Here is a 25,869-nt window from a genome sequence, read left to right as displayed (position 1 = left end):
TCCTCAACCTCCTCTCGGTCTTCCACCTGCACCCAAAGCCTGTCTGGTCATGCCACAAGCTTTCTAACTGCGCAGAAGGGATCCTGCACACCTCCTTACTATGCTGGCAGTAGGGCTCAACGTCATCAGGCGGTTTTTACATTGAAATGTCTGGGAAATGTGAGTCACACAGCTGAGGAGTTGTGGTCAGCTCTGGAGAACCAATTTCATGAATGGTTGTCTCCACTGGACCTGAAACCAGGGAAGGCCGTGTGCGACAATGCTGCAAACCTGGGTGCGGCCCTTAGCCGGGGCAATGTCACACACGTGCCTTGTATGGCTCACGTGTTGAACCTGGTTGTCCAGCAATTTTTAGCCCACTATCCCAGACTAGATGGCCTTCTGCAGAGGGCACGGTCGCTGTGTGCTCACTTCCGCTGTTCGCATCCCGCAGCTCAGCGACTTACATCTCTACAGAAGTCGTTGGGCCTGCCACTTCACCGGCTAAAATGCGATGTGCCTACCCGGTGGAATTCAACTCTGCACATGTTGCAGCGACTGTGGCAGCACCAACAAGCCATGGTGCAATACGTTCTGACGTATAGCCTGGGCCAACGAGATCCAGAGTTGGGGCAAATCACGTTGGAGGAGTGGTCTCAGATCAGGGACCTATGCACCCTTCTGCACAGTTTTGAAATGGCGACGAAGATGTTTAGTGCTGACGATGCCATTATCAGCATGACTATTCCGGTGATTTACATGCTGGAGCACATGTTAAACAGAATTCGGAGTCAGGTGGTGGCACAAGAGGAGGTGGAGGAAGTAGAGGAGGAGGAGTTGTATGCGGAAGGGCTAACATCTGCAAGGTCCAGACGGTCGGCAGCACCAAGGCGGCAGGCATGTGAGGGTGGGGGAGATGGTTTTACCAGGGCGCATGGTAGCAGCCAAACTAGTGAGGAAGGTGCAGGAGCCCAGGAAGAAGTGGAGGACGAACTGATGGAAGACTCATCAGATGAGGGAGACCTTGATCACATTTCTGTTGTGCGAGGTTGGGGGGAGAGGACAGAGGAAGGAAGCATGATTGTTACCTCGCCACCAACACAACAGGGACTTGGTGCTCCTGGATGCGCAACACACATGAGTGCCTTCTTGCTGCACTACCTGCAACATGACCCTCGAATTGTGAGAATTAGAAATAATCCCGACTACTGGGTTGCCACACTGTTAGATCCCCGGTACAAAAGTAAATTTGCAGAAATTATTCCTGCCATAGAAAGGGATGCACGCATACAGGAGTATCAGCAGAGACTGTTGCAGAATCTTACATGTGCTTTTCCACAAAATACCAGTGGTGCACATAGTGAATCTCACAGTTCCAACTTGCCAACCGTGGGACCGTCAACTGTTCAGCACTCAAACCGTAACAGAACCACAGTATCTGCTGGTAACATCAATTTTGCGGAATCATTTCACCACTTTTTTAGCCCATCCTTTGCAAGGCCACAGGAGACAAGAAGTCTGACACATAGTCAACGCCTAGAGACGATGGTACAGGAGTATCTCCAAGTAAACATTGAAGCCATGACTGTGTCACTGGACCCTTGCTCTTTTTGGGCTTCCAATCTGGATAAATGGCCGGAGCTAGCCACTTACGCCTTGGAGATCTTGTCATGCCCCGCAGCCAGCGTTCTGTCTCAACGTGTGTTCAGCGCTGCTGGTGGTGTGCTGACAGATAAGCGCAAGCGGCTCTCCACTGATAATGTAGACAGACTCACGTTCATAAAGATGAACAAATCATGGATCTGAAACGACTTTTCTACCCCTGTGTCATCCTGGGGAGAGTAAAAGCTTGATGATTGGTTAAAATCACCCTACCAACCGTTTTAAGCTTTCAAATTACTAATCATGTTTATCTGTATCTTGGCTGGAAAATAATTTGGGCTTTGTAGCAGTGTGCAGCACTGATTCTATTAGGCCATCTATAATAAGCTCCACCAGATTTAAAATTACTAATCATGTTTATCTGTATCTTGACTGGAAAATAATTTGGGCTTTGTAGCAGTGTGCAGCACTGATCCTATTAGGCCATCTATACTAAAGCTTCACCAGATTTAAAATTAATAATAATTTTTAGCTGCATCTAGCCCGGAAAATAATTTTGGGGCTCCGAGATGCGCAAGACACATAAGTGCCTTCTTGCTGCACTACCTGCAGCATGACCCTCATATTGTCAGAATTCGAAGTAATCATGACTACTGGGTTGCCACACTCTTAGATCCCCCAAACTTTTCGATCAACCTTTTCATTTTAATAAAGACCAAAAAAATGGTCATTTTTGAAATTATAAGCATTAGCAGGTTGTTAGAAACTGAAATCAAACAGTTTTCAACTCAAAACTTTATTCTAGGTGATGTTACATTTTCACATAGGACCCCTTGTTCGAAAGGAGCTTCTGAACTCTCTCGTCCATTGAATTTGTCAGGTTTTGGATGGTTTCTGCTTCAATTGTTTTGCATGAGGACAGAATACCCTCCCAGAGCTGTTGCTTAGATGTGAACTGCCTCTCGCCATCATAGACACTCCTTTTAATGATGCTCCAAAGGTTCTGAATGGGGTAGAGGTCAGGGGAGCATGGGGGTCACACCATAAGTTTGTCCCCTTTTATGCCCATATCAGCCAGAGATGCAGATGTTTTATGTGCAGCATGAGATGGTGCATTATCATGCAAAAAAATGATCTTGCGGTGAAATACACGGTTCTTCTTGAACCATGGCAGGAAGTGCTGTTTGAGAAAATCCACATACATTATGGAGTTCATCTTTAGCGCCTTCAGGGATCCTAAAGGGGCCGACAATCTCTCTCCCCATGATTTCAGCCCAAAACATTACTCCACCTCCTCATTGTTGGCGCTGTAGCCGTGTTTGCGTGGGGTGTCCATCAACCAGCCATCCTCCACTCCATCCATCTGGACCATCGAGCGCTACACGGCACTCATCCGTGAACAAAACAGTTTTGAAATCAGTCTTCATGTAATGTTTGGCCCACTGGAGCCGTTTCTGCTTGTGTGAAGTGGATAGAGGAGGTCGACAGGATGGCGTATGCACAGCTGCAAACCTCTGAAGGACCCTGCATCTTGTTGTTCGGGGGACGTTGGAGGCACCAGCAGCTTCAAAAACTTGTCTTCTGCTATGACAAGGCTTTTTTGCCGCTGCTCTTTCAACCTGACGTAATTGCCTGTAGGAAAGAGTCCTCAATTTGCCCTTATCAGCACGCACACGTATGTACTGTGAATCAGCTACATACTTCTTGATTGCCAAGACACTTCATCCTGATCATCGCACAATGTTGATTGTAGTCATGCCTTGACCTAAACACTCCACAATTTGTTGCTTCTCAGCAGCCGACACATCCTTTTTCTTTCCCATTTTGGCAGAAAATGTAGGCTGCTTAATAATGTGAGACAGCCTTCTTAAGTAGTCTTGCCTTTCATTGGACACACCTGCCAAACTAATTAGCACAGGTGTCTGCAATTGCTTACAGTGATATAAAGAGCCCTGACACACATCACCATCAATGAATTTAACTGACAAACAAACAAATTCTTCCCTTATCACTCCTAAACACTTTTTGCATAATAATTTGGAACACAGTGTACATGTGCTTTTCCACAAAACACCAGTGGTTCACGTAGTGAATCTTACAGTTCTAACTTGCCAACCGTGGTCTGTATGGAGTTGTTCAATAAAGGGCCCAAAATTAAGATAACATAGATGGGAGAGGTCTCTATGAATAGGAATTCCTAAGTATTTGATACCCTGTGAGGGCCAGGCAAAGGGAAAGTTGGACTGGATGGAATCCTATATGGATTTGGGGAGGGAGACATCGAGGGCCTCAGACTTCGCTGCATTGATTTTAAAATTTGACCATGTAACAAAGTGATCTATTTCAGCCATAACAGCATGGATGGATATATGTGATTGAGTGATATATACTAGGACATCATCAGCAAATAGAGAGCACTTGTACTCGGTGCCTACCACCTCAATCCACCTAATATTGGGATTATGGCGAATTGATGAGAGCAGGTGCTCCGTCACTAGGATGTATAAGAGAGGGGACAGAGAACATCCCTGCCTTGTCCCATTGGTGATTGTGAAAGGTGATGAAAATGTTCTGACGCGCCCCCTGGGCCTTGGGACACCCGGAGCCGGACCCTTTTTGGTGGATGCTGGTGGTTGTAGTCTCCGTGGCGGCGACCCGGTTCCGTGGCTCAGGGCGGTCAAACCAGTGGCGGAACTATTTATGTGGTTTTGATGTTTAAATGTCCGACTACGCCACCCGTGGATTGCGGTCAGAGTGAACCGCCGCTCCAGGGCAGACCGCTGAGGCTGGTGTTGTGGGTGCAGCAGAGCGTAGCATAACTCCCCACGGGAGGAGTATAGCCTCAGGGCAGTGTATGCGGAGGATGGGGGTGATGGTGCAGGGCAGCAGCAGTAACGACACGGAGTCAGTGATGCAGTCCAGGGCCTTTACTCACAGTTCTTATTATCCAGACCACGTCTGCAGGTAACTGCTGCCCACGTCGTACTGTGCTCACCAGGTGAGGGGCTCAGACAACTCCCAGATAACTTTGGAGCGCTTCACAGGACCCCCTTTGTGTGTCCTTTGTCTGGCCTTTCTTACCAACCCTTCTGTCTGGCTGCCTCGGGCCTCCTCTTGGTAAACTTGGCGCCAGTTTCCCTGACCCTATGTGGTGCCTTCCTAGCGGGTGTAGCGAGGGGCTGCGCCACATTAAATGTCACAGCCTCCTGTTTCTAGCTGAGGGTTGTTTCCTGCCTCCACTAGTTTCGGGGACCGGTCTCCCCCTTTGGCCTGACCCCTCCACGCAGGTGGATTCGGGCGTGCGGTGGCAACTCGCCCGTCCGCACCCCTGGGATCCCTTCGTTCCTCGAGCCTTCTCCGCTCCTCTTCCTTCCTTCTCCCTCTTCCAGGCCTGGGCCTCTGTTACTAGGCCCGCCTCCGGAGCAGAGCTCATGCAGAGCCGCTGCTCCCTGCCACTTCTGCTCAGACTTCTCTGCACTGAACTAAGATGGTGCCCACCTTTTATACTCCCTTCTCAATGCACCCAGGAACTGCTTCCTCCCTGCTCCTGCACTACAGGGTTCCCCTTCCTCAGTGTTCCCTCCCCCCACTCCAGCCAGGGACAGGGACTGTCGTGCCCATCTCAGGGGCATATTGGTCGCCCTGCCCCACGGCAATGTGGTGTAATGCATGCAGGTGTCGGGTCCTGATCCACACTCCATCCTTACCTGAGAGTGAGATATCACACCTCTGGGTGAGGTGCAATACCTCTGTAGCAACCGAGCCCTCAGGGTAATACAGTTCCATTTATCTTCAGCCTAGGTGACGTATTGCGATACAGGGCCGTGATTTTGGCTATAAAAGGGTCCCCTAGACCCCTACCCCAAGCTTTTTAAGAGAATCTTATATGGCGTGCCAGGAGACTCTATGGAATGCTTTCTCAGCATCCAACGAGAGTATCTAATTACAAATTTTTAACTGCATCTAGCCCAGGAAATACTTTGTGCCTAGTAGCAGTGTCTGCTAGTCAGCAGATTATCCCGGCTGTTAAGCAAGCTACACCACCTGTAGTTTGGACACTTAATTTTTTCAAAGGAAATGCTTCGGGACCACGGGATACTCAGTGAAGAGCATCAGGAGGCACCCCAAGGCATAGGGGCTCGGACTGGCAGTAGGATGCCTTGCGGTGGACAGCCGAGCTCGATCCTTATAAAAGCTTTTTAACTGCAGCAGCTTTAGTGGACGCTACTGGAGCTGGAATTACGCGGCTGCTGGCATGAGACTTGCCCTCCAATAGATCCTTGTAAATGGATTTAAAGTGTATTCATTCAAATTAGAGAGACAATTTAAATTAAAAAGCTTAGAGCTGCCTCCACCACAGGGGGGCTCGCTCGACCCACCAGCGGACAGGCACCAGTATTGGGAGAGGGGGCTGGCCGTCAGGGTTCACCGCGGCTCTGGCACAAACCCGGCGACGCGGAGGTGGCACGGGCAGGAGCGTACTGAACGTGTCGGCTTCTCACTTTTTGGATTTTAGAAGGGCATGACATGCCTATATCTGTGTCTCCCCCTCCTTTTACTCCTCCACCTCTTTTCTTTTCGCATGACTATATGTACTTGTCACTTTTCCATGTGTTAGTTGTGTCTTCTGAGCAGTTTGTCAGCTTTTGGACACCTTTGAAGGTGTTTTCTATGTGTTTCTATGTGTTTTTGTTTGCCTGCCATTGGTTTTAACGGTGTTCGAAGGTGTTTGATGAACAGTTCGACGAACAGTTCGGCGAACACAGGGGTGTTCGACGAACCGAACCGAACTCGAACACTACGGGGGTGGCTCAACACTAGTTGGCACCAAAGGCGGCAGACAAGGGGCTGGAATGCCCTCCAGAGCTTTGGAAGGTGGTGTACGGGCCGCTGGGTCACTGATTAGGTCATCGTTGTCGGTGGGAACTCAAGAAGCATATCAATCTATATGGCAATTATGGGAAGACAGGTTGCTTAATACAGTCGGCCTTACGGTTTTGGAGGATGATCAGTTAGGAGTACTATTGTCATGGGTTAGTCAGGAGGCTGCAGGGGGTTGGTCAGTAGCTAAAATCTCTTGGACTATTGTGGCTATGGCCTTTGGCTTTAAGCTACATGGTCAGAGAGATTTGACAAAAAGTTTTTTAATAAAACAGGCATTGAAGGGGTTTCGGAGAGGGAAGGGGCATGAGGACTCTAGGAGGCCAGTTTCATTTGGCATTTTGGATAAGATAGGGGAGGCGTTACCGTTGTTGTGTTGTTCTGAGTTTGAAACTTGTCTTTTCAGGTTGGCTTTTTCCCTGGCCTTTTTTGGAGCTTTGAGGGTGGGTGAGATCGTGTCACCTAGTAGATCAGTGGGCGGGGGGACTTCTCTCAGCAGATGTGTTGGGCACCGCTAGAGGTGTAGAATTTTGGATCAAAAATGGATCAAGTAGGAAGCGGAAGACGGGTAGTTTTGGGAGCAGTTGGGAATTCGTTTGTGTCCTTTGAGATGCTTGCAGCTGTTCAAGGCGTCTGACCCGAAACAGGGAGGGCCATTATTGTGTCACAAGGACGGGTCTTTCTTGTCTAGATACCAGTTTATAGCAGTTTTTAGGAAGTGTTTAATGTCATTGGGGTTATATTCAGCCCGTTTTGGGTCACACTCGTTTCGGATTGGAGCAGCAACGGAAGCAGCTGCTGGTGGTCTTAGCAGTGAAACTATAAAGCGCATTGGGCGATGGGAATCGAGACGTTATCAGAGTTATATCAGACCGCAGGGTCAGGCAGGTAAACTGCCTATTTAAAGTTGGATTTTATGGCTGCTGTTGTTTTAAGGCAAGTGTTTTTCAAGTATGTTTGTGTTTATTCTGCAGGTTCCAATTCCGTGTTGGTTTGGATTCTGGGACACTGCTAGGTGCACTGGGGAGCTCTGAGGGTGGATATAAGGCCTGCAGGAAGGCAGCTCGGTTTTGACAGAGAAACGGCGGTGATCAGGTGGTTGGGCTTTAGAGGCATGAATTAGAGTAGGATACTGCAGGAGGTGCATCACAGTGTGCGTTTAGATAGGTCACCTGACATTTTGGTTTTGCATGTGGGAGGGAACGACCTTGGTTTGCTCCCTTTTATAGAATTGATATAGTATGGCATTTCTAGGTTTGTTTATTGTTTGGTCGGAGATTGTCCCACGGAGATGTTGGCGTAGGGCTAGGTCGGTTGAAAAAATCAATAAAGCTAGGATTAAAGTTAAAAGGGCGGTTCTAGTTTTGTTACCAGGAATGGGGGGGATTGCTGTGCGGCATTTTGATTTAGAGAAAGGAGATGGTGAATTTTGGTTGGCGGACGGTGTGCACTTAAATGCAGGAAGGAATTGAGAAGGCTTTTCGTTCGCGGGGGGTCTCGGGCATTTGAGATATTCAAAGTGCCCTCGTTGTGGCGGTTGGGGATCCTTGAAGTTGTATTTAAATTGGTTTGGGGGGTCCATTAGGGCATGGATTCCTTAATTGGGAAACGTTGGTTACTGATCTGGTTTTGGGGGTCTCACGGCAGGTAATGTCGGAGCCCTGGAAGTAGAAGTAAATAATGGAACCCCTTGGGGTTATGGTGCTCTCGAGCCAGTGGGGTAATGGCTGGGGGCAATTTTGGTTTTAATTGTTGGTTTATGTTAATCACCAGATCTTTGGAGCTTCAAGGACCTTCCTACCTTTTGAGTGTTAATTTGGATTTATCTATGTAATTTTGTTTAAATAAAGGCTGCTGTGGCCAGAATTTCCCAAAGAATATGGTGTCTTAGTCTTATTCTATTATAATAGAGGATTCACAAAGGGGGGAGGGTACAAAAACTTGGATGGTTCAGATAAGCGGATCATCGACAATACCAGTGTCAAGGAGAGGCCGTAATACAGCCGACCCCCCCCCCCCCCGCAGGCTGGGACGGAGGCCTGCATGACAATGGGTTGGAGGGAGTGGCTAGGGATTAGAATGTAAGGGGGAGGGGTTGTAATAGGGGTTTTAAGGGCTAGCTAGGGGAGGGGTTTCTCAGATTCCCGCTCGCAGGGGTAGTGTTTTGTCCCGCCCGCCCACCCTAGGGTGGGTATTTCAGTGAGGTGGGTTTTTAGGTGTAGAGCTGCGGTCACTGTGGCCTTTGGCTGTTGGGGGTCCTTGAAGTTGGATTTAAATTGGTTTGGGGGTCCATTAGGGTATGGATTCCTTAATTGGGAAACGGTTACTGATCTGGTTTTGGGGGTCTCACGGCAAGTAACGTTGGAGCCCTGGAAGTAGAAGTAAATAATGGAACCCCTTGGGGTTATGGTGCTCTCGAGCCAGTGGGGTAACGGCTGGGGCGAATTTTAGTTTTAATTGTTCGTTTATGTTAATCACCAGATCTTTGGAGCTTCAAGGACCTTCCTACCTTTTGAGTGTTAATTTGGATTTATCTATTTAATTTTGTTTAAATAAAGGCTGCTGTGGCCAGAATTTCCCAAAGAATATGGTGTCTTAGTCTTATTCTATTATAATAGGGGATTCACAAAGGGGGGAGGGTACAAAAACTTGGATGGTTCAGATAAGCGGATCATCGACAATACCAGTGTCATGGTCTCCGATTCATACTGTCCATAAGTCAGCTGATTGGATTCCTTTGTCTTACAATGTTAGTCTATGAACAATTAGACCATAATATAAAAGGGAATTTCAATAATGCGGTTCTGGATAAATCCTCATGGAAAAATTGTTTTTGCATATTGATATATAAAAAAAAAATTAAGATAAACATTTCTTAATTAATTAAAGAACATTAAAGATTAATAAGTAATAATTTAGAAAATAAGCCAGTGACAATTTTTTACTGTGCTTCTATTTCCCTTTCAATCTAAGGTGAAATCTGCAATCAAAGAAGTGACATGCTGCAGATCAAATTACACTTGGAAAATGCCTATGCCGTGTAGATGAGATTTTTAAAATCTCATTTGATCATCTAAGGCCACGGCCCTACTATCAGTATTTGGTCAGTATTTTTTCTCAGGAGTGGGAGCCAAAACCAGGTGAGGAATAATCAGAGGAAACGTATAATAGAAACAAGTCACCAATTCTGTATTTATCACCCACTCCTGGTTTTGGCTCCCACTCCTGAGAAAAAATACTGACCGAATACTGACCAAAGGCCGGGGTCCTACTAGCGTATGGCATCCGATGCGATATGCCAATGACATTCGGCTCCTGCTCTGCTGTGAGTGAGAGCCGAGTGTCAGTGCTCCGTGTGGCGATCCTCTCGCACAGAGTGGATCGCAGCACAGCTGGGGAGGTGATGGAGAAATCAATTTCTCCATCTCCTCTGTTGCTGGCATCGGCGGGAATCGCACAGCACTCGGGTGATATCTGAGTGCAGTGCGATGTTTCACATGCACCCATAGGTTTTTATGGGTGCATGCGATCCGAATGCAGCATGCAATTGCAGCATGCCGCGATTTTTTTCCAGCCCGATCGCAATTTATTCAGAGCTGGAAAAAAAAACGCCACTGAGCACACCATCATAGGATTGCGTTGGTAGGAATGCAATCCGATTTTTTATCAGATTGCATTCGTTCGATTTAATCGCAAGTGAGAGCGAGCCCAAATACTGATAGTGGGGGCCGTGGCCTAATACTGTATATGTACCTTTCACAGAAAAACTGTACAAGTTTGGTGTCAGCGTAATCGTACAGACATGAAAAATCTTCTTACTAGGTTATTTTTCCTATACTATGAAATCTGTAACAGCAAAACCATCAAAACAATGACTTTTTCCCAATTTCACCCCATTTGGAAATTTTTACCATTTTTCAGTACATGATACGATCGAATGAATTGTGCCTTTCAAAACTACAACTCATTCCCTAAAAAAAGCCCTCATATTTCTGTATTTACACAAACATTTAAAAAAATTATAGCTCCTAGAATACAAGGAAGAAAAGATGAAAGCACAAAGATGGAAAAATTGGCCTGTAGAGTAGTAAGATTGTCCTATTATATCGGCACTTACGTCACTTACATTTACATAATTATTTGTGTATTTTTTTGTCTTTTTTTTTCTTATAAACAGGTTATTTTACTTCTACATGCAACTCGAAATGAACTTTTCAATACCGCATGCTGTGCCGAGATTAAAATAGTTACTCTATGTGACTGCAGACTTCTGAATCCTGAGAACATGTGGTGCGCGTGTTGTCAGGATTTCCGGCATTGCAGTGAGTCGGGGGTCACAAGACCCCAAGTATACGATTTGCATACTTTTGGTCACATTCCGATTAGATGATTTTGGTCTAATTCTAATTAGACGTGCCTGACTTCTCTCAATACGAGTGAATTAAGACAATTAAGTGAATTAAGAGAAGCCGAGCATGTCTAGTTGGCATGTGACTGCATGTCTGCAAATCGCATATTTGCAGACAATACCAGTGAATCCTGACAGCACGCACACTACACACTGTCACGATATAGAATCACAGACTGTATACTTTTATTAGAAGACCCCCTTTGACATACTTGGTAAGTGTGGGTATTTTTGTGACATAAAAAGTATTTATATTCACTTAAACTGCTGAGATCTCAAAGCAGCACAGAAAAGAAATCATGTTTCTCAGTAACCAAGACTAATGCCCTTATGAAAAGTAAAATTGATTTAGTTGCTATTATATTCCATAATTCACATGGCATGCACACCACGCCATTACCATTATATACTGTAAATTAAATTACAAGAAAATAAAACCTGCAAATGGTTTGTTCCCACATGAATAAGCACAGAAATAATGTTATCGCACTTCTCCTTATGTTTGATGTACTTTCAATCTGTAGAAAGATGTGTATATGCATTTTTATGCCTGATAAAACTGCAACATCCGTGAATCTAGAAACAGAAATACATATTGCAGCTGTTTAAAATGTAAGGAGGGGGAGGTGGATGCAATATTTTATAAGAACAGAGGAAATTCTTTTTATATATCTACTAATGTTAAAATAAGTTTACAGCTCTGGCAAAAATTAAGAGACCACTGCAAAATTTTCAGTTACTCTGATTTTTCTCTTTCTAGGTATATTTTTGAATAAAATGTACATTGTTGTTTTAGTCTATAAACTACTGACAACATGTATCTGTGGCACCCTGCTGCGCACAGGTACCACAGGACCCAGGGTGCATGGACGGACTTCTCCACAAGAGGCCCTCATTACATAAACACCTCCACCCTTCCACCTCACACCACCAGAGGGAGCCCGTTAGGGATATATATATGGAGGGTGGAGCCAGGCAGTTCAGTCAGTTAATTGGAGAGAGTCAGACTGAGGAAGAGTCTGAGAGCGTGCTGACGCTGAGAGCAGCGAAGACGCAGCACGCTGGCAGCTGTGCTTAGGCGAGCCAAGGCCTACAGCACGAGTTGAGTTCTGAGGGCCCCGAGTGTGGCCGACAGCAGAGAGGAGAAAGGAGAGAGGGGTTGAGGGGGCAGGGGAGCATCATAGGCTCACCCCAATATACAAACCGGACACCGGGTCCACGCCTACAGGGTCTCTTTATGCCCCGTAGGATAACCGGCATCCCAGGAGAACTACAAGTCCCTGGCTGACCTGAAGCTAAACCCTTAACAGGACCAGGAACCACGAAGGCCCCAGCGTTACCAGGGATAGTGGTTGCCAGCAGAAGGTCCTACTACCGAGCGATAGGTGAAGGAACAGCACGACACATAAGCTAGGCCCAGTTGCAGGCTGGCCAGGAGCATACAGAGAGGCAGACACGGACCAGGAGGCCTTATACCCGCTCACTGGGGAGAAGTCCTGAAGTGCACCCATCCTACTGAGTACCCTGGACCGTACCTGACATCCGCACCAGTAAAAGTATTGAAGCGAATCCCCTGTCTCTGTCAGTTACTCCTGCTGCGCCATCCGCCTGCACTACAAGTCCCAGCATCACCACCCACCATCAACCTCCACACTGCCCCGGGGGCCCGCTCCACCTGTGGAGAGCAGAAACACCTCAGCTGCCATCCCATCACCCGCCGGAGGTCTGCAGCAGCGCTGGTAAACCTTACCAGGTACAACAGGTGGCGGCACAAACTATTTATTTTATTTTTCCTATCCAAGTTACAAATCTCCCTTTTTGGTTGACCGCCCTGGGCCACGGACCGGGCCAGCCACCGTGATATCCCTCACCAGCATCCATAGGCCCGGCTGCCGAGTACCCCATTGCCCTGGGGGCGCGTCATGTCCGAAATTCAAAGCTAAAAATGTTGTATTTATTTGCAGTAAATGATAAAGCGTCAAAATACTAAAAAAGAAACAGTGCTTTCAGACCTCAAATTACTCATGTTTTAACTCAGGAACAGTTCAGAAATCATTATTTGGTGGAATAACCATGATTATTAATCACAGTTTTCATTCGTCTTGGCATGCTTTCCACCAGTCTTTCCATCCTTTCCAATAGAAAACTGTTCAGTTGTCTCTTAATTTTTCCCAGAGCTGTATATTAAAAATGTGAAAAAAACAAAACAAAAGAAATAAAAAAGCAAAATCATAATTTTAAAGTAATGTTTAATTCATTAAAAATCAAGGTGAAAATCATATAATGATAGAATTTATGCCTTCACTCTCTTTTGATTAAAGGGGGTTGTCTCATCATCTTAAAAGAATGAAATAGCAAAGTGTTTGTAACAACTAGCAACATTGCAATTTACTAGATATTAAAAATCCTCTCTGTTCTCATGAACAGTGGGATTTTACATTTTTTAGTTTACTGTTCATTGCCAGGTTATCAGCAGTGGTTGTTCTCTTAGCCAAGGAGCAGAGTCAGACTCCAGAATCAGGAGCTAGAAAGCGAGTGGTTGGACCACTTAACCGAGTAATTACAGTGCGGGACGTTTTTTTTTCTTTGTCAAAGGGGAAGCTCTGAAAACATGATATAACAAGCCCATAGAAAAGAATACACCATTGGGCATTATGTTAATGGATTCATGGTAGAGATGAGCGGATCACTTTGCAGAACCCCAGTTCATGGTCCAGATCAGCAGTCTCTGGCCGTGGACAGGAGCTGCGTGAATTTCCTGATCTTCCGGGATCCCAGGCTCATCTTCTCATTTGCTGTGGTGGCACGGCCGCATGGCACAGAGATGACTTAACACCAGGTCGGTGAATCAAACGCTGCATCGAAGAACCCGGAAGATCAGGAACTTCACGCAGTTATAGTCTATGGCCAGAGAGCCCTGATCTGGATCCACTCTTCTCTAATTAACAGATTATGTTAATGAATCTATTTGAAAGAGGCTCTTTATACCTCTTATGGCTATGTTACAAACAAATACCATGACGTTTGTCTTATCAGAGCCTATGGAGTTTTAGCATGTGCTCTACCGCTACATTTAAAGTTTATAGTGCTGATGGAGATAGTCAAAACTGCAGTCACTATGTGGCTGGGGTCACACAAGCAATGATCCTCTCTTAATCGTTTTGATTATGTTAATGACACTCTACTCAAACTCTGATCCAAGTTTGGTCAGATTGTCATCTTAGTGTGATAAGATTCTCTTTGCTGAGAGAATCGTATCATAGGTGCGAAGAAGACGGAGAACTTAATTTCTCCATCTTCTGTATTGTCTGTGTCCGTGTAAATTGGACTGCACTCGGATGACATACGAGTGCAGTCCGATGTTTTACACACACCCATAGACTTGAATGGATGCTCGTAATCCAATTTCTGGGGCCACACACAGCACACTGCGATTTTTTTCCACAGACCGATTCAGTCTGTAGAAGAAAAATGCAAATCTGCAAGGCCCCATAGCATAACATTGATCCGAGTGCTATCAGACAAAACATTGCATAGCACTCATCCGAGTTACAGTGTGCGCTTGTGTGAAGACCCGGGGTCTTCCATGGGCATAACACTACTCAGACAACACACGGTGAGGGTAAAACAGTGTGGCAATACTCTATTGAACCACAAAGTGGACAATAAACACATAGAACAGTCCCAGCAAATACCCAAGACGGTACAACATTACACAGTCTTACCCTTCCGCTCCACCCACCTGGGATAGAACAGATGTAATTTCAGGGCATCAAGGGCCAACTACCTCATCCAGTGGCCCCCCACTTCTGGCGGGCCCCCACAGAGAGAAGGTAGCGGCAAGGTTAGGTAGCTAGCAGTCCATCGAGGTACAAGGCCATGAGACCCAAGAGTCCCACCCTGGCCTCTCCGAGATGTTACATGGGTCCAGATGACCAGTGGGTCCCAATCTGGCTTCTCCGAATGTTTCCATGCGTTCCATGCGACCGGTGGGTCCCTCCTGGCAAACCCAAACAACATATCCATGGGACCAGGAGACTTCCTCGTCCCACCCTGGTCTCTCCAAAATATATCCATGTCTCTCTGATGGTCAATGGAGCAGATCCGTATCTTTCCAGTCAGGGCCGATACCCTTAGGCTAGAATCATGTAGAATCAAAATCTGTGTCTCTTTGGATGGAGCTGCCATGCAATCCATCTAATTTCATGAAGGATGTCTTTCATTCTCCTTGTAAAGTCTTTCTGATGCTCCTTGATTCTGATTACAGCACTAAAGACATCCCTGTTTTTATTTACATCTGTGTAAGGTCATCAGTCACAGGTTGGGGAAAAGGGCAGCACTCAGATTTCATTGTTGGAGCTAATCAATTTACATAGTTGGTATAAAATGAGCTCTTTAAATCAACATGATTGTTTCCAAACAAAGATAAGTCAATATGAAAACAATAGTGTATTTCTCTTGGCTTAACTAATCTAATTGTCTGGCTTATTAAGAATTTAAGTGGTATCATCACATTGCTCCCCCAATCTTAATTAGCCAGACATGATAGAATCCCAATCATCCTTCTCCACTTATTGGAGACAGTCCATCAGCATGTATTTAAGCACAGACACAAATGTAAGAGGTCTCACCTTAATGAGAACAAAACGTTGCATCATCCAGTTTCCTCATGAGCATATGCCATGTCTTTTTTGCAAATAAACTCCACACGTAATTGATGAAAACAAACTGGTATCCATTGCATCCACACATGCAGTCCTCTGCATCCTGTGGTTCCTTGATTAAATTCGATGAGTGTCGGTGGCCTGGTATTGAATCCGTTGAAGCTGGCACATCTACAGTGATTGCTGTTTCTTGTTGCTGCTGTATATCCTCTCTGGTCCTCCTCCCAAGGTCGGGCTGGTGGGGTTGGACATAATAGCATCCAAAACTCGCTGTGTTTGCCTCACCTGTGGTCTGCTGGCTCTGTCTACATGCCTCCCTGGTTGTGGAGCCCTTTGAACGGTGTCTGCGAATGTCAGTCCCCTGCAGCTCCCCCAGATCCACTGGGCTGAGTAATATCCCACTGTTGCTACCAAAATGTGAAGACCCGGGGTCTTCCATGGGTGTAACACTACGCAGACAACACAGGGTAAGGGTAAAACAGCATGGCAATACTTTATTGAACCACAAAGCGGACAATAAACACATAGAACAGTCCCAGCAAATACCCAAGATGGTACAACATTACACAGTCTCACTCTTCTGCTCCGCCCATCTGGGATAGAACAGATGTGATTTTGGGGCTTCCAGGGCCAACTACCTCAACTAGTGGTCCCCTGCTTCTGGCGTGCCCCCACAGAGAGAAGGTAGTGGCAACCTTAGGAAGCTAGCAGTCCATCAAGGTACAAGGCCGTGAGACCAGAGAGTCCCACCCTTTCCTCTCCGAGAGTTTCCATGGAGCCAGATGACTGGTGGGTCCCAATCTGGCTTCTCCGAATGTCTCCATGGGTTCCAGTCGACCGGTGGGTCCCTCCTGGCAACCCCAAACAACATATCCATGGGTCAGGTGATTTCCTTGTCCCACCCTGGTCTCCCCAAAATGTATCCATGTCTCTCTGATGGTCAGTGGAGCAGATCCGTATCTTTCCAGTCAGGGCCGTTCCTTACTTTCCTGAAGAATGACTCTTATTCTCCTTGTAAAGTTTTTCTGATGCTCCTTGATTCTGCTTCCAGCACTACAGACATCCCTGTTTATATTTACATCTGTGTAAGGTCATCAGTCACAGGTTGGGGAAAAGGGCAGCACTCAGATCTCATTGTTTGAGCTTATCAATTTACATAGTTGGTATAAAGTGGGCTCTTTAAATCAACATCATTGTTTCAAACGAAGATAAGTCAACATGAAAACAATGGTGTATTTCTCTTGGCTTAAGTAATCTAACCGTCTGACTTATTAAGATTTTAAGCTATATCGTCACAGCTCATGTGAGCGAACCCTGTAGGTGATATTTTGCTTCACTTAATAATCCTTTAAAAGCAGTGTAAAAAATACCAAAATAAAGTAAAAAAAATAAATAAAATAAAATAAGTAACAAATAAAATGTGGTAACAGGAAATAAAATAAATTTACATTGGAATTAAAAATGAAAAATAACAACAAATTAATTAAAAAATGAATTATCACACCAGAAATGTGAAAAATGAATAGAGTGCATAAAAGAAGAAATTAAAATATTTACCATACGACTATAGACTGCAGAATGTTTAATGCAGCACATTTTATGTAGAGCAAATGATATTCAGTACAAGTTCATTTTCTGCCTCCAGCCTACCTCAGCTCTTACCGTCTATTTTCTTCTTGCCATTCTTCACCTGTACACTCTTGGCAGTTTAATCTAACAGATTTTCTCTTTTCTTCGAGTATTAAAACAACTTTTTTAATGCCAGTTTCTAAACTCTTTGCTCAATGAGGCTGTCATAACTGGTTTTCCGATTAGTACTATAGTCCCAGCAATGTACTGTGGCTGATTGTACTATACTAAAAAAAAAAACCTCTATGTCAAGCCTTTTCATTTTGCAGTACAATGGAAAAGACTTGCCTAAGGCTTTCCCTCCTGCAATGATTATTCATTTTAAAGAAGACGTTTATCAGCACCACTGTGCTCCACAAGTCCTGGAAGCCAAAGCATAAAAGTCACACTTCAACAAATGACAATAGGAAAACTGTGATTCACTCTTTAATATCTGGCAGTAAAACAGAAGTCTAATTCACCGATTCCCTGCAGGTTTAAACACAATTGCTCATTTTTGGATCAAAATCATGAAATGGTGTATTCATTCCCTCTACTAATTGTAGAGCTACAGACTAATTCTACATATATTACCTAATCCTGATATGAAACTCCCAAGCGTTTCTTGTTAGAGTCATAAAGTTTATTTTTACAGTTTCTCCAAAGGCGCAACATGTAATATTTTATTTATTCACAATAAATACTAAAAATTCAGCAAGAAATGTAGTTTTTTTGTTTTTTTTTTTGCTTATGGACTTTGAGCCATTATTCAAGAGAAAATATATAACTTGCTAATGGGGTGTAAAATGCATGAGAGGTAAAAGTTAGGCTTTTATAACAAGCAGTTTTTATTTGGTGTTTTTTTTATGTTATAAGTGACTAGCCATAAAGAAAATCTGAAATATTCCTGCTTTCACAATTGCGCACACATAGTAGGCTGGACACTACTGCATTTTTATTATTAGTTTTCATCTTTGTTGTGTAGATTAGGAAAAGGTGAGCAGAATAATCATAATAATATTGGAGGGTGGGGGGACATAAAGGGGTTGTCCGGCTTTAGACTATAAGTCTGCTGTCACTTTATATGACTACAGACTTGTGAATCCTCACATAAATGCACTGTGCGCTTTGAGGATTATCTCTTGTCGGCATTGAGAGCGTCGGGTTCATGACCGCAAGTATCTGATCACATGCCGACTAGATCGGCATGGCCTTGCTCAATGCAAGGGTATTGAGCGAGGCCGAACACAGTCTACTTGGTATGTGGCCGGCAGTATGCAGATCACATACTTGCAGTCAGAAGACCACCTACTCACGGCACCGGAGAATCCCCAGAGCAAGCAGTTACTTCCCCCATACGTCTTATCAACAATTGCCATCTCCTATCTTAGTAATGTCACAATCTGTCGTCACTGAATACAGATTCTACCGCAGAATTTAAAATTATGAAAATGAGTGGATCAAACCAGGAGGAGAAAGAAGCAGAATTCTCTGATAAGATATATTACAAAGTTTCTTATTTACATATGTACTATTGATCTACGAAATTAAACTTAAAATGGCGCTAACGCTTTAAGTCTAAATCTCAAGTCTATAGACCCCTTTTAATCAATATCAATTAGGTTTATTTTATGCATACGATATATTTCAATTTTGTACATCAAAATATTGAAAGCAAACACTAAAATTAAAATTACAGCACTAAAAAAATAAATACCTTTATTCGTTATTAGTGAGAATTGTTTAAGTCTCTCCATAATGGTATTTTCCTGCCCAATCTGAACTGGGACGTGTAAAGACTCGGAATTTTTTGGGAGGTTCAGTTCCCGAGGTAACCATGGAAGATGGAAGAGTCTAGAGCGTTCTAGTATGAGTCCTAGTCTAATAATAACTAAGTGGTGAAGAAACCAAAATAACATAAAAGATAAAGGTGACTATCTGCAATTTTCCAGGGTTATTAGGATGCCTGGCATGTAAAATATTGTTTATTCCATTTTAGAAATGAATCCGCTGTGAGACTCAGGCTTTCTAAATTACCAAAGTTAAACAAGTGTGACAAAAGATAAGCGGTGAATGATGAGAACTGAAAGTGACATTTCATTATGCTACAATTTTTTTTTACTGTTTATGTGATTAATTAGTTAATTAATGATTATTTTTTCCTTTCTAGTGAGCAGTGAACCATTACATAATTTCACCACAATAACTTTCAAATTAAGCAATATATGTCGGCAATGTCCATTGCTATATGAATGCATTATTAGGCTAAAATATATTTACATTACATGAACAAAAGTATTTTGGCACCTACACCATACACTTATAGGGGCTTTGTGACATCTTATTCTAAATCTCTAGGCTTATTCAAGAGTTGGTTCTCCTTTTGTAGCTATAACGACTTTGTGCCCATGATCAAGAAATAGCGTTTTGTAAGCAGAGTATATTCTCGGTGTCCAAAACGCTGCGTTCTAATCATGCAGGTAAATCTGCCTGTGATCACTGAACCATGCAGAATTAACGCATCCAAGACATTCTATTGTGGAAATTTCTGTTGCGGAGACTAGCGTCTTCACTGCAGATAATTGACATGCTGCGGCTCGTAAAGCCGCGCCATGTGTGAGTTTATTCAGGGTCAAATAGAAGCACAGTGAGCATGGGAATTCATTAAATCCCATCCACTGTGCTTGTAATATAGAATGCAGCGTTTTGGACGCAGTGCAGGTGAGCTGCGTCCAAAATGCTGATATTCCTGATTGTGGGCACATAGCCTAACATCTTCACTTTTCAGGGAAGGCTTTCTACAAGATTCTGCAGTGCGTCTGTGGGAATTTTTGCCCCTTTCCCCAAAAGAATATTTATGAGATCAGACACTGATGTTGGACAAAAAGACCTGGATTATAATCTCTGTTCTATTTCATCCCAAATGTGATCAATAGAGTTAAGATCAGGGATCTGTGTGGGCAATACAAGTTTTTACAACACCTAACTAATCCAAACATGTCTTTTTGGATCTTGCTTTATGCCAGTGGAACATTCATGTGGGAACAGAAAAAGGCCTTCCCAAAACTGTTCCACAAAATTAGAAGCATACAATTGTCTAAAATGTCTGGCTATATTGAAGCAATAAGATTTCCCTCCACTTTACCTAAGGGGCGTATGCTAAACCTTAAAAATCAACCCCATAGTATTAACTCTCATCCATCAAACTTTACAATTGGCACAATACAGTGTAGCAGGTAACATTGACATTCAGTGGTACCATGCTTAATAACCCTCTGATGCTTGGCATTGTGACATTGTGCTTGGTGATGTAAGGTTTGCATGCAGATGTTTGGCTATGAAAAACCACACCATGAAGGTCTCAGTGCACAGTTTTTGTGTTGATGTTATTGGGAGAGGAAGATGCGAACTCGGCAATTAGTAAGTCAGCAAAGCATTGGTGACTTTTATAAACTATGTGCACAGCAGTCAGCGAATATTTTGAAGGTAAGAAATTTTATGAACTGACTTGTTACATCGGTAACATCCTATTTCAGTACCATGGTCAAATTCAGTGAGCTATTTAGAGCAACTCATTTTTTCATGAAAGTTAGTACAGGCGGACGGCATGGGGAGGGATTGGATTTTATACACCTGTAGTAATGGGATTGAAGAAAAAAACTAAATTCAATGATTAAAATATGTGTCCCAATGCTATTGTCAACTTGTCCCAATGTTATTACCATATAGTGTATCTGTCTTAGACATCATGGTTCAGAATTAGAGATAGATATTCTTTCCATACATAGCAATTGTCAACTCAAGTGCTGCATCATATGCATCAGTAGAGTGTGCGTCTACGCTATGTGATAAGTATAACTGTGCTACTCAAACAGACAAGTTGCTTACTATATTAATAACTTACAATTCAGGCAAAAATTAAGAGACCACTGAACAGTTTTCTATTGGAAAGCATGCCAAGACGCATGAAAGCTGTGATTAAGAATCATGATTAGTCCACCAAATATTGATTTCTGAACTCTTCCTGAGTTAAAACATGAGTAATTTGAGGTCTGAAAGCACTGTTTCTTTTTTAGTATTTTGACGCTTTATCATTTGCTCAAAATAAATACAAAATTTTTAGCTTTGAATTTTGGAGACATGTTATCAGTAGTTTATAGACTAAAACAACAAAGTACATTTTACTCAAAAATATACCTATAAAGAGAAAAATCAGAGAAAATGAAAATTTTGCAGTGGTCTCTTAATTTTTGCCAGAGCTGTATATGATGGTGGCTGATTTAGCAATTGCTACATCGGTATATATGGTTTGAAAAATTATGAGGAAATTGTTAGACATCACCACCTTTTGAGCAAGGATTTTAAGCCTGATTTGTTGTGGCGCAGGGAGAAGAGATCAGTTAAGGCTCGTTTATGTGGACAGATTTTTACTCAAAATAAGAACTGATTGACTATATAAAATTGATCAGAGCTTGTTTAAAGAAGCACTCCTCCTCCCATCAAAGTTTTTATCCTCTTAATATATTGCAATAATCATATTATACAGCACTGTGTACTTACAATTGCTCATTTTGCCCTTCTACCCAGCTAATTATTCTCTTTTCCATTAGGTCTATGACATCACATGATTAAAAACTGACTAGCTGAATCCTTCTAAGATCTATGTAGAAACAGGTAGTCTCTTTTCCCTGTATGAGTCATGAGTCTCTGGCTGGAGGAGGAGGAAGCAGCTGAGGCTGGAGTAGAAGAAGGAAAAGATAAATGTAGGAACTAGAGACTTCCTGTTTCTAGATACAGCAGAGTAAAGAGAATAATTATCTGGGTAGAAAGGCAAAATAAGCAATTGTAAGTGTGCAGTGCTATATAATATGATGACTGCAATATACTAAGAGGATAAAAAATTTAATGGGAGGAGGAGGAGTGCTTTTTTAAGGCCATTTCACATGGGCTGATATAAACTGTAAGCCGTAGGCAATGCAATTGGCTGACAAAAAAGCATTTTGCTTGTTTGTTACTAATTGATGGTATGCTTAAATTGGCCAATTGCAAAAACTTACTGTTATGAAACTAATAAAAAATAAAAGACATACATGCATGAAGATTGTAAAATAAATTAATATAAAAATGTAAAAGAAATAAAAAGATTTACATGGTCACTGTCGTTTTAACAAACTTGCAATAATTCAGTAATTCAATAATTCAATAATAATTCAATAATACACGTAAATATAAGAAATTAGTTTTATAGGTTATCAAAGAAATGTACTTTTTTTCTCAACTCATGAAACATTTCTTCCCCTCCCCCCGCCTCCTAAACTCATCATACAGTCTAAAAAACAGCTTGGAACTTCTGTAAACTGAAATTCTGTCTAGCTTTGACTAAAATGGACTGAAGATCACTGAGGTCCGTTTTAGGATCTATTGAACTCTATAGATAGGGGAGGGTAGGGAGAAGTAAGAAGTACTCAGTCCACTGAGAGACCAGGCAGAACTAGGTCAATAGTGCCGCATCGTTTAGCAAATTTATTTGACACCAGTGCTGGATTCACAGTTCACATGCTGCAGCTGCTTCTGTTTGTGGTATACAAAGAAAGAAGAGCAGCTAATCTCCACCCACTAGCTCAGAGACACCTATGAAAATTAAAAAAAAGAGCACGCAGAAGAGAAAACTGATGAAAAATGCAGGATTTAAGTATTATAATGGCCAGAAATTGTGTTATTATTCATGTACACATAGATTAAATGGGTATTCCCATCTCCAAGATCCTATCCCAATATGTAGTAGGTGTAATAATAGTAATATTAGCAGATATCTCCAAATAGAAATGTAGTGTATTTTTTCTGATTTGCTATCTCTTTCCTCATGTGCAGGCATCGCAGGACCTTAGGTATCCATGGTTACGTCCACTGTTAAAGTCACAGTTAACTAGTTGATACTGGTTGTAACCATGGATACCTAAGGTCCTGCGATGCCTGCACATGAAGTAAGAGAGATAGCAAATCAAAAATACTATACTACATTTCTAATTGGAGGTATTTGCTAATATTATTATTATTACACCTACTACATATTGGGATAAGATATTGGAGATGGGAATACCCCTTTAAGTCTGTTTTACCAAGGCCATATCTAAATGCTTCTTTGTTTTTCAATTTCCCCAGAGGAGCACTGCATGGCACATAGGCCTCCTCACATTGGCATGACAGCCCTGGCACATCACTTTGCACAAAGAGAAACGTTAGCCCTTAGATCTTTGCTTTTAGTACATTAGATGCTAAATCTAGCATGGTGGCTCTGTGTTGATGTGCCTGCCTTGCTGCGCTGATGTCCTGGGTTGGAATCTAACATAGGACAATATCTGCTGTTAGTTTCTATATTTGCCCAATGTTTTGTGTGCGTTTCCTTCCAAACTATAAAAATGTACTACATGGTCAATTGGCTTCCGTTGAAATAGACCATTGTATGAGGTTCTTAAACATGGAAAAAGTAGACTCTTAGACAATGACTGATATGAAGACAATCTCTGTACAGAGTTGTGAAATATGTTGGCACACATTAGCATTGTTATAACAAAAGGACTTATTTTTTGTCAAAATATATTTTTACTCACCTACCTGAAAACAGAACCTCAATAATTGTAAATTATTTAAAGGTCCATTTTCTTATAACCCCCTCCTAAAGAAGAAAGAAAATACTAGAACCACATAAGAACAGTAAGATGTCCCTAAACCATTATTAGAAGCAGCATTCCTAAAAAATACTCCCTGGATATCAAATTCCAAAACACTATGGTCATGAAAGGGTAAATCAAAAATAAGTAAACCCTTATTTCCTTTTCTCATTCATTAACATATAACTCAACTGATTCAAGTGCATGCACCGGAAAAGAACTATTTCAATAAAGCCGTCAGTTTTTCATCTGATATCAAATGGTTAAACTAACCTCTAACTCTTGGAATTCTTCCTCCTCTTCTACATCATAAGAAAGAGTGTGTATTTTGATGTCTTCAGAGGAAAGGTCAATGAACTTGCTATCTGGGTAGTCAAGACTGTCTTTGGTTGGTGATCTATCTTCAATAAAGGTGGTTTCACAACACTCAGTGCTGACATTCTCGCCCCAAGAGCGTAAGACATTCTCGGAATACAGAATGATATTAGGGCGATAATGAGACTCCACAGTCTGTTGTAGCATGTTAGGATCCAAGAGTTGTTGAACCGGGTCATTTTTTATGTTGTCCATGCCAGTCTGAGAAGAAATACTTCCAACAATGTGACTCTGATATTGAGGCGTTGGATAAACCGAGACCATTCCTTCCTTATTTTCCGCCATTAAATTTCTTGTGTTGATTAAGCCGTTTCTTTTCCCGGCCTCTGTGATTTTATTATGCATAAGCACACTGTTCTGTTCAATTAAACCATCCATATTTTGAGTTTGTGTGTTTTCCTTGCTTCTGTAGCTCCCGTTGTAGAAGAAAATGCAGGTCACATTTGCCTAATGGCTTTTATTTTCCTAAAAGCAGTAAAAATAAACGATGTAAGAAAAACAGAAATGCAAGCCAGCGACATCCAAAATGAATAATCAGACAAGTCGGTGTAATTTAGTCATTATGCTTGATAATGCATACTGCATTCTAATCAGTTGCCCACAACTCAGTGGTTTATAATTCACGCAACCATGGACCATAGTCATTGTGTCCTGGGTATTTCCATATCAATTCGACAACAAATTAACTGAAAAATAGAGCTTCAATTTTCTGAAAATTTCTCACTGAATATATATTTCCTGCTCAATGTCTATGAAGACTGACTCCAACAATGTGACGGAGGTTAGTAATTCATGGACATGAACTCAAGCTTCAATTGATCAGAATGCCAAATTTAATTATGTTAATGGAACAATAGACTACATAATTGTTTTTCTAAATTTACATAAAACAAACCATTACAATCACAAAGCACTTTAGAAGTCTCATTTTTCCCAAATATATCTGAAGATCAATTTTTGGCAACTGTTGTGCCTTCTGGAATAAAAAGAGCCGTGTTACTAATGCAACCCATGTTCATATCACCTATTTTGGGACATGGAAGTCATAGAAGCTGTCCATTGTTACCTTTCCACTACTTTTGTTAAGGACTCTAATTTTTTTATGATACAAATTCAACACATAATTGCAGCAAAACGTTTGACAGGCTTCATACTACAACCACCAGTTTGCCACTCATAGACCCAAAGGGTCTGATTCATCATTTGTGGGGGTTTTTAACTCACTTTTTTTATCTTGTGATATTTACTGTTGTTTTTTGCACCAAATACAACAAAGTGCCGCACCCAATTCAGGAATACTGCTCAAAATCAGAAATGCTTTATAGTTCTGCCTTTAACCTGCATTGTGACTTTTTAGCACAAAAGTCACATATCCGTGAAAAATGTTGCAAATATTGCATCAAAGGTTTATGTGTATATGAAATCACTCTAGGGGCCACTGCAGTAAAGTTGCAACACAATTTGCAACTTTTAGAAAAGCCACAAATGATGATAGCAAATTTCTCATATGCCCTCTCACAGGACAGGGGCACTGAAAACTATAAAATTAATTTCCTCCAGGCAGCGGGGCTCTAAGTATGGACACTGGGCAGCATCAGAACGCTATTAACCTGCAAATTAACCTTAAATCTACTGGTTAATAGCATTTTTCACTTGACAGGTTCCCCTTTAACCACTTCAC

The 25,869-nt window shown here is 42.5% G+C and overlaps 1 protein-coding gene across 3 annotated transcripts in view; it reads right to left on the bottom strand.

Annotated features, from left to right (window-relative positions):
- Positions 1 to 25,869, bottom strand: part of SYNDIG1 (synapse differentiation inducing 1) — a 457,525-nt gene that overhangs the window by 187,699 nt on the left and 243,957 nt on the right. For all 3 annotated transcript variants that reach the window (XM_073672507.1, XM_073672506.1, XM_073672510.1), the window contains one exon: positions 24,087 to 24,653. In XM_073672507.1, coding sequence (XP_073528608.1) covers positions 24,087 to 24,566 — 480 coding nt within the window. In that variant the 5' untranslated portion in view covers positions 24,567 to 24,653. The remainder of the gene's footprint in view (positions 1 to 24,086; positions 24,654 to 25,869) is intronic.

This window comes from Phyllobates terribilis, unplaced genomic scaffold (assembly GCF_046119375.1).
Source record: "Phyllobates terribilis strain yellow unplaced genomic scaffold, ASM4611937v1 Scaffold_3__8_contigs__length_932513732, whole genome shotgun sequence".
Taxonomy (NCBI): Eukaryota; Metazoa; Chordata; class Amphibia; order Anura; family Dendrobatidae; genus Phyllobates; species Phyllobates terribilis.
Note: the sequence above shows the minus strand (reverse complement) of the source record. Positions and strands in the feature narration are given on the sequence as shown.